The following is a 9791-nucleotide window of genomic DNA, read 5'->3' as shown; positions in this document are numbered from 1 at the left end:
TGATTCTTACAGTTATATTTTGTCTTTCTATCATCCAAACATTCAGAGTCATCGATGACCAGACACAGCAACACGACCACAAAGTTGAAATATTCATCCCTTTATTCAGAAGGCCACACCACTCAGGGTTTAGAAGATGGAAGAGGACCAATCAAACCAGCAAACACACAACTCTCAAATGAAGAAAATGATCCAAGCCTGATGGACTAGAAAAAAGGGTCGGTCGGTCAGTCCTGGCCACATTCTGGAGCGTTTTCCCCTTAAAAGAAATTAACCTCTTTTTAAATAAATTTTAAATAGGCTATCCATATTTATTTAAAAATTATTACAGAGTTAAAAATAGAAGCCCTGCAACAAATTAGTTTAAATGTTCAAGTATGATTTTCTTTCATTTTTACTTTTTTTTTTTGTTTTGTTTTTTTTTAATATATATATCGGCTTGTAAAATACACCAGCCAGTGTAATGTTTTCTTCTCAAGCCTTCGCCGCAGCCTGCAGAAAAAAGAGAAAGGGAAGAAATGAGCCATATTTAATAAAGGCATAAGTAGAAATGCTGGAGAAAGTGCATCTAGTATTATAACCGTGAAGGGAGACAATGTTCACACTTTAGCATAATTCTTTCAAAAATATAACAGTACTGTGCAAATGTTCTAGCCCAACTAAATCGTTTAAGATCATCTGTCTGAGCTTTATGTGCATCTGTGCTTCTAATATCTAATATCTATCTAATATTATATTAATACAAATAAACAAATACAGAAACAGGAATTTCACATTTGCAGTGGAGCTGTTGCTCAGTTGTGAGCTGGTTAGGCTCCTCTTATCCTCTATCATTGCATGGAATTTCATAAGGAAAGCAACAGCAGAACCCGTTCTGTTTAAAAAAAACCATTTCACCTGGCAGAGAACCATTTAAGCATGAAACTGTTCTAAACAGAACCATAGCCTTAGCTAAAGAGCCGTTGCAGAAGCATATATTTGAAGTGGGCAGTGTAGCCTGTTAGTAACTTGCCCAGCTAACTAACAGGTTTTGTAGAGTACCAGCTCTTGCACGGTACTGTATACCTTATGGATCGCTGTATACCTGGGCTCATGCTGGTCCAGTACATGTGTATTATTAATCCTAATCAATTAAAAGCTGTTCTCCATTACCACGTTGACAGTGGGCTTTACTTGTCAGGACGTAGCAGCAGTGGGAGTGCTCACGCCGACTTTCTGCGTGGCGTCTTTCTTAGCCTGGTGAGCCTGAAGCACGGCCACAGCCTCCTCCACCTGGAATAACACAGGACGAGATGGGTTACTGACCACAATAACACCAGTGCACTAAAATTTAAACCACAATAAAGACTTCCAACAGCAATAGAAAAAAAAGAAATGGAATGAAAACACCACTGGACCAGACGATGAAAATCCATATATGTTCTATATGTTTAAGGTTTGGTTTTGTCATTATGTTTATATATTAGTCTTTTATATTAGTCTAGGGTGTATTTCAGTGATCTGATCAAAAAACTTTTTTTTCCTACATAATTTGAGCACAGCAGCTGCCCTTTACATTCATAATAAATGGACTAACAGGAAATTGGAATCTGCGATGGACTGGCGACCTGTCCAGGGTGTATCCTGCCTTCCGCCCGAAGACTGCTGGGATAGGCTCCAGCACCCCCCCACGACCCTGACGGAGAAGCGGCTTGGAAATGGATGGATGGATGGAAATTGGAATACAATGTCTTTACATTAGCTTACATTAAAAGTTAAGAAAGTTTGCATTTTTGACTTCAGCTGCACTGCTGTGTCTGATCCACTCATACCAGCACAAAACACACTACCACCACGTCAGTGTCACTGCAGTGCTGAGAGCATGTTCATCGTCTTTGTCTGAAAAAAATCCTTTACAGGAGGAGGCAAAAACCTTCTTAACTTGCGTTAATCTAAAAAGATTTTATTCCAAGTGATTTTGGAGCGTTTCTATCATGAAATTTTCTCCAAAAAAATAATAAAGAACACAAGTTATTTAACAATACTTCTTTAATGCGACACGACTTTCTTTAGTTTCTTTTTGCCTCCAAAAGTTTTAAAATGTCAGGTGGTGCAACCATACAAGCATATATGTTCATTTAGTAAACTATCAAATAAGGACAATTGGTTATATAAATTAAATTAAATCTAAATAAAACAGTTTGGCATGATTTGATGCCAAAAACTTTGTTTTTAAAATAAGGCAACTTCGAAAGTACTCAACGTTTGTCTGCAAGTTCATCCTTCCTCGAAGGTCATACGAAAGTGGCACCATACCGGAGACCCCAAGTAAACTTCACAGTGCAATGCCCAGGTCAGTAGCCTTTTCATACATTTTGGTAAAAACGTTATTTTTGAGTCATGGTTACAAGGTTCAGTTTACCAGGTTCAGTTAGATGGTGTGACTTCAGGAAAAGCATAAAAATGTGTAATTTATTTCTTTGAAAATAAATTAAAAAGTATAAACTCATTGAAAGTATTGAAAGTATAAACTCAAATTCAAAGACAAAGGCTTCTATGGGCATCTAAGTAAACAGCTGTGTGAAATTTGAAAATTGAAACTAGTCTGAAAAGTCAGGTGTCACAACTGGTAGTTGTCGAGCGGTACAACCAGACCAGACCAGTTTTAATAACAAACAATTAAAAACACTGATAACACCAACTGTATTTAAGATCTAAAACGCACACAGATATAAATATATAAGCATGTTTTATCTGATTGACCACTTTGGGGTAAGAAGGGGAAAAAATGGGTTCTGTAGCCCTGGTTTTACGAATGACTATAACCATGTTGCCTGAAGACAGTGTTATAGGAACATAAGAGTTTGGAATGAAATAAAACTGGGTACATCTTATTTTTCACAGACCCATTCTCATAACCACAGAGCTCACGGCCTTCTCAACATCAGAGCCAGCACTGTGACTTGTTCTTATCTCAGCACTAGTGACAGAAGACCGAGTGAGTGAAAGTGAGCCTGTCTGACTCTGACCTTGGAGCGTAAAGATTCGTGGGATTCCAGCATGTGCAGCAGCTCTGAGTTGTCAATCTCCAGCAACATTCCTGTGATCTTTCCCGCCAGGCTGGGGTGCATGGCCTGGATCAACGGGAATAGACGCTCACCTGCGAGAGAGGGGGGTTAAAGAAGGGAGAGCGAGAGAAAAATGGAGTGAAATAGAGAAACAGAAAGAAAAGAGGGAGTCATGAGTCAAGGTGAGATGCTTTTTCTTGTAAAACTGATTTTTTAGATGGACAAGTATTATTGAAGGCTGCTGTGATATGTTTGTATGGCTAGCCCTAACCCTAACCCCCCCCCCCCCGGGCCCCGACAACGACGGCCGAGAGAGTTGTCAGAAAGGCGGGGCCTGAACACTCAGCGGCGACAAACCTCGGCGAGGACCCCGTGAGTGTGGAGGGGGCGGAGCGCAAAGCCCGAGCTCCCCAGACGGACGCGAGGCAAGAGAGTGGCGGCGGAAGGAGGAGGACAAGGACGCTGGCGCCAACCGTGAGAGGCACCAGCGCAAGGAGCGAGTCCCGAGCTCTGCCACCCGGGCCCTGCCCCCTGTTACGCAGCGAGGCCGCTACGTTTGACCCAGGTGGCTGAGCTGCCAGCTGGGGTCGGTAAATGGGAGGCGGAGTGGCGAGCTCTCGTTCCCTCTTGGCTCTGGTGCTCACGTGAGCGCCTTTAAAAGAGCTGAGAAGGAACAGAGCGGGGGAGGGACAGCAGCAGAAAAAGACTGAAGACCTGAAAAGCTTGAGACAGAGACTGAAAGGTCTAGCTTAAGCCACTGAAAAGTGGCCAGCATAGCTTTGGTTTTGGTTGTTTGGTTTGTTTATTTTGTGGCTGCTGCAGCGCTGAACCCTGCCTCCAGCGTCCTCCTCGAGCCCAGGGTAGCACATGCAGTGCTACAGTTTGTTTCCTGACAGCAAAGAACAGCACAACATTAAATCATTTCCATGTCTTTCACTCCAATAACTCCTCTATGCTGGGCTGTGAACATATGTTTTGGGGGGCTCAAGGGAAAAAGGGGTAATAAGAACATGAATTAACCTCTTAACACTACAGCTTTATTTCATACATAGACTTATTATTCAGTAACTAACTACAAGGACTTCAATGGAGCTATTCTAAACTAATGAAGCTATTCCTAGGTTATGTTTTTTTTTTTACAGTAACAAAACTTTGATTAGCAGGTTGTGTTGATCAGTTCTGCACCAGAGAGAGGTGAAGTTCATGAAACTCAAGAGCCGCTTGCTCTATTCCCACCCAGGCTAAGGCTACGCCTTGTCTCATATAAACAGATCGTGAAGAATGGCTGTTTGAAGACAACTATTATGCAAACTGACCAAGAGGGCACTTTATAGCCTAATGGCAAAATAGATCCCAGGAGGGGCTCTGTTCATCTGCCTGCTGCTCCAGCCTATTTGCATGAACAATACTCTGCATTGCTTTGCTTTACATTATAAAATCAGGCAGGGCTGAACTGCTGCAGAACTAATGGGTGGTCATTTATAAAAGTGGAAGTAGAAAAAATGACTGCTATCATTTCTTTATCTAAGTTAGAGTAAAAAGCCTTTAAAACTCACCCAGCATCTGCTTCTGCTCTTGTGGAGGGGCCGCAGCCAGCATGGAGGCGGTCAGTGGCTCCTGACCCTGCACATGGACTGCAGGCTGAGCCTGAGCAAAACACACACAGCAGCTTAGAAAAGGAAATTTTTCACTAAAAGGCTTTGATCCAATTTGCTTTCTGACAGTCAGAAAAATCAGTGTTTCCTCCATATCTTCTCCAATAACTCTGCAGGAACAACACTCCATGTTACTTCAACGGGAATGGGCGGAGCAGAACTGCTGCAGGCTGAATGGAAAATCATACCACTGCCATCTAAATGGTAACTTTACACAGCAGTGCTGCCGAAGTCAAAAGCTTAAAACAGTTTTTTACTTCTTTTTTACCCCGATTTCTCCCCCAATGTAGTCATTTACAATTCCACCGGTAGTTAGGCCTCCCCCAATCACACAAGTGCCTTTTCAAATGGATTCTTATAATGGGAATGATTTACTTGACAGCAGCCGTTTGTAAACAGAACGGTTGTTTATTATTTATCTGCACTGTAACAGCGACAGGTAATATGCTCAGAGGAACCTACCTGTTGTAAGGCAATGGGCTGCACCACCTGAGGCTGGGTGTTTCTCACTGTGGTGGCGTATTTGTATGGAGGCATGGCGCGGGGCGTGGTCACGCCCAGGGTGGGACGGGGGCCCATTGGCTGGCCGGTACCAGCTGTTGAGCAGAAAAGAGAGAGTGCGTTAGAGATGATATTAAAGCACCTACGTTTAACCTCTGATTCATTCAATTCCCTACATGCAAAATCGATAACAGAAAGTCATACAGTGATCATTAGGCTGTTGACACATGACAGCCTTTCATGACAACTGATAGAAACCTTTATAGACATTTTTCAAGACTCATTTCAACAAGAATATTTACACTTAAGGTGAATTTAAATCAAAACAAACAAAAAAAGCCTTTAAGACAACTGACAATTAGAAATAAGTTTATGCAGGTTTGTGTCAGTTGTTATGGGTTATGTAGGTGTCATGTAGCTTAATAGGGTTAGTTACTGAAATCACACATCTGTTTGAGATGACTTAACCTGAGACAGTTTGAATGTGTGATGAATCAGGCATAGAGTTTGAATTACCACTTAAAATTTTCTTGCCCAAATTATTCAGTAACTGCTGGAAATAAATGCATTTTTATTTCTTAAGGTTCCCCTTAAAATCATACACATATTGCTATATGCTTACAATTTACTGCTGAAAGCCAAAAAATCTTCTTCGCTTTTTGAATTTTTTTTATTAAAATCATTTTTACAGAGCATCTGGGATCCAGTTTCCAAAGAGATGCCATCTGGGATCAAGTTTATAGCCAAGATTTGAAAAATGGCTCGACTTTCAGTAGACCAAAAAACTTCAGGTTCTTTTATTATAAGGTTTAAAATAACATCACCACCTATTTGGCTGTAAAGAAGAGCTACAGCCTCATACAACGCCCAGCTTCTGAATGTAGCTTATGAAATATGAAAGTTGTGAAGAATATGACGAGGTGCGTTTTGGTGGTTCGTTTAAACGCTTTAGTAGGGCAGCCGAAAGGTTTTAGTAATTAACTCAAGTGATTCCTGTACAATGTACATTCAACATGTGCTACAATCTGGCCAAAATAGCCACCGTGATGACAGACTTTGATATCATGCTGTTCTGCAAAGACACAAACACAAATGCCTACATTTACAATCATGTGTGGCATCAAACAAAGCTTTAACTTCTTTTCTGTCAAATGTGGGCAAATAAACACTAGCATAGAGGCTAACAGCATTAGCTTCTTAATAAGCACAGAGCTCTTTGCAAACTTTATACAAAAACATTTATAATTTTACATTCTGCTGCTCTTATTTGTTGTATAAAAAAGCTGGGCAACTTTGTTAATGATTCACTAAACTGGCATTAGCTGCAGCTCCAAATCTCCAAATCCTCAATGGAGTGAATCCTATGGTTTATGAGGAGCCTGGCCACTTCCTATTCCCCCTGTTATATCAAAAACAGGACTGCTGAACAGCAGAGGGCGCCCGCGAGTGAGTCCCAAATGAATGGGAGTGAATGGAGCTCAACAGCTAAAAACGAAAAGTTAAGAGTTTCAACACTTACCCAAAACATTTCTTTAATTTTAGAAAGCAGAAGGATGATTTTCACAAAAAAAAAAAAAAACACACAACTAAGAAATCTCACCGATATGTTTCCTTTTTTCTACAGCAAATGGGTTTTGGGCAGCAGGAGGCGGACTTTACTGCTAGAGCATGATGCAAGCGGAGCAGCTCATTGGCTGTTCGCGTTCACTGACATCATGGATATGCATGAGGCGCTGTTTTAAACTCCTACAGCTCGAGTTTAAAAGCTCTTAAAATATAACAGCAGTGTTAAAATGTTTTAAGCTGTTCATTTACATAAAAATGTTTAATCATTTATAAACTATGATTTTGCTCAAATGCTCCATATCAACCCACTCATTGTGGACTCGCTCGGGAGCGCCCTCTAGCGTTTGACAAAATCGGAAGACACCGCAGAGTGGGAATTCTCCTCTCTACAATTTCTTTGTTAATAATACTCATGGCAGCTCTACCTGGAAAAAAATGGGTACAGGTGGCATTACACCCTCAAACACAACATATTTTCTCCTGTTATGACCAATGTTTTGTCTTTTACGTTTATATTTATAGTAAATTGAGCTACTTCCATACTGACTGAATGCAATTTATCCACCGAAACAAGATTTATCTGCTGTTGTTTGCCTTAAACTGACCTACTTGTTGATATTGTTGGTTTTTGAATGTATGAATGAATATCTGCACAGCTTAAACCAGAAAACTAATAATTCTAAATATATATTCTGACGCTTTTATTGGTCGAATAAAAGTGCTGGGTCATTTTGTCTTCATTTGGAAGAGTAAACCGGCCACCCTGTAAATTTTGTTGGTTCCCAGACACGTACATCTGCACTAAATATCTTCAGAAAAATTTTTTTGGAGTTTGCTCCACTTTTTTGCAGATGATCACCAGGCGGCACTACACACATGACATGAAGTTAAATGAACACAGGCTTTCATTCACATCAGTTATGTCGGCATATTTTAAGCAAGTTCCAGTCAGTGGGCTTTGCTCACCCACTCTCTGGGCACCTGTTGGTATTCCGCGGGGTCCTTGCGCCGTACCGCTGGGTCCGAGGTGGCGGATGTTGGCGCGTGGGCCAGGCTGACGCAGTGAGTTGGGCATGCCCTGGAAACCTCCCTGACCTCTACCACCCTGCTGCTGCCAGCGTGGGTTCGGTCTCATTTGGGCCAACTGGTTGGGGGCGTAATACGTTGTTCTGTTCTGGGCCTGCAGGATTGTGGGACACACAGCAAATGATGAGGTACAGTTAAAGTACTTTTTGTGGTCAGAATACAGATGACCAGCGCTCACTCTTTACTACTAAAAACACTGAGTGAGCAAGAGCAACCAGAGAAACTCACAAGAGAAGCAGTATATAAGGCACATTTTTTAACCAATACGAGTTTCAATTCTGACAAAGACAAATATCAATATTTTATGAAATACTGAATCATGTAAAATAGATCAGTGTGGCTAATAAAGATAAAATTCTAAAACAGATCAATCCTTGCTTTGCCAGTCATCTAACAAAATATTTATAAGCTCTTCGGAAAAAAAATGAAGTGTGGGTGCATGCATATCATCAACCCCACCCTTCCTTGCCCTCTTTATCCTAATAGGATACGCCCATGTGCTCGGTTTTGGACACTCATGGTTTCCATAAAAGTAGGTAAAAAAGAGAGAAAGTGCACAGGGCGTATCCTCAGTACAACTAACATTTCAACACACTTTCAAATTCAGCTTTTTTAATATTGTATTGAAATTGTTACAGCCTTACAAGAAAAAGAGAAGAATGACATTTTCTCAGTTCCAGTTAAATCACTAAACTATATGGTTTCTTCACCTATAGCAAACTTGCCTTTCATTCAAAAGCAGGCGATATAGAAGCAGATGACCCACTCATTTCACTCTGATTTGAACCCGTGATTGAGCAATAAGCAGAGAGCAACACAATGGCAGTGAAGCAAGTGGCAGGTTGAGCTGAAAATTTCTCAACTTCATGCAAACAAACTATGATGTGGTGACAATACAAATGACAGCTCAAACAAATTTCTCAGACCCCCAGTTAGCCTCTTGACTGAACTTTTTGTTCCTACCGGCATTTCATTCCTACTTAAAATGAGACCCTTCATATACATTTTACATTGTCTTATCAGCAGTTCAACAGTGTATGTGCATACTTGTGATAACAACAGTGGTCCTGAACACACCCACAAGAGAAAGTCGAGGCAACCTTAGCGATTTGTTGCCTCCTAACATGACCGCGTGGTAAAATGTTTGTATTTTGTCTTACTATAGTAACTAACTCTGCTTTCAGACAAAGCTGAAAAAGTTCTTTTAAGGTTAAATGTTTTAATTTGATAAACTTCCACTGATGAGGCAAATTAGGCCCAATCCCATTTCTTACTTTCACCCCTATCCCTTGTTTTCAAGTCTCACCTTGCCCCTTGGAGCTGAGTTACAAGGGGTAGAGGTGGAAATCTTCCCCTACGAAATGGGACAAGCCTTAAATAAAAAAGAACATTACTTCATTGACAGGCCACTAGTGCTGCTCAACAAAAATCAGGACACCCTACCTGGCATGAACGCGTAATCCAGAGGGGTAAAGGCTAAGTGGTAGGGGCGAGGGGTGAAATCAGATTGGGCCTTAGTTTACTGGATTGTCATGGCAATATGGCGAACTAAAACTCGCCATTAGACCGTAAGTCTTTTTTTTGAGAAGATAGGACACAAGTTGGCCAAACATTTACATCAACAGTTCAGTTAACAAAAACTCCGGTACAAATATGTGGATTAAAGATCTGGAACTGAATATTTCTGGTTTAGATCCTCTCACATCACATTTGGCGAAAAATCAAGCTTACAGTTTTTTCCCTTAGCCCAAAAATAGTTGATCAGCCAAGACATGTTTGCTTCTTTAGTTTTGCAAAGCAATGTAAATAACTAATGGAAGCTTATGCTCCACCAGTTAGCACTGTGCAGAATGCAGGCCTAAATTATCTTGCACGACTTAAACATTCCTCAAATTTAATACATTTTACAGAGAGCAGCAAGTCACACAGTGTCAGA

General features: G+C 40.9%; 1 protein-coding gene across 3 annotated transcripts in view; it reads right to left on the bottom strand.

Annotated features, from left to right (window-relative positions):
* Window positions 1–84: 84 nt before the first annotated feature.
* pabpc4 (poly(A) binding protein, cytoplasmic 4 (inducible form)) overlaps window positions 85–9791 on the bottom strand; it is a 29565-nt gene continuing 19858 nt past the window's right edge. The window contains exons 9-14 of one of the 3 annotated variants that reach the window (XM_017707795.2): window positions 7736–7949; window positions 5165–5298; window positions 4604–4694; window positions 3009–3139; window positions 1153–1272; window positions 85–492 (exon numbers count right to left, since the gene is read on the bottom strand). In XM_017707795.2, the coding sequence (XP_017563284.1) occupies window positions 1177–1272; window positions 3009–3139; window positions 4604–4694; window positions 5165–5298; window positions 7736–7949 (666 nt within the window). In that variant the 3' untranslated portion in view covers window positions 85–492; window positions 1153–1176. The remainder of the gene's footprint in view (window positions 493–1152; window positions 1273–3008; window positions 3140–4603; window positions 4695–5164; window positions 5299–7735; window positions 7950–9791) is intronic. The other 2 variants (XM_017707796.2, XM_017707797.2) reach the window with 2 other exon arrangements.

Source organism: Pygocentrus nattereri, chromosome 10 (assembly GCF_015220715.1).
Source record: "Pygocentrus nattereri isolate fPygNat1 chromosome 10, fPygNat1.pri, whole genome shotgun sequence".
Classification (NCBI taxonomy): Eukaryota; Metazoa; Chordata; class Actinopteri; order Characiformes; family Serrasalmidae; genus Pygocentrus; species Pygocentrus nattereri.
The sequence above is the reverse complement of the archived record's forward strand: the minus strand, read 5'-3'. Positions and strand labels throughout refer to the sequence as shown.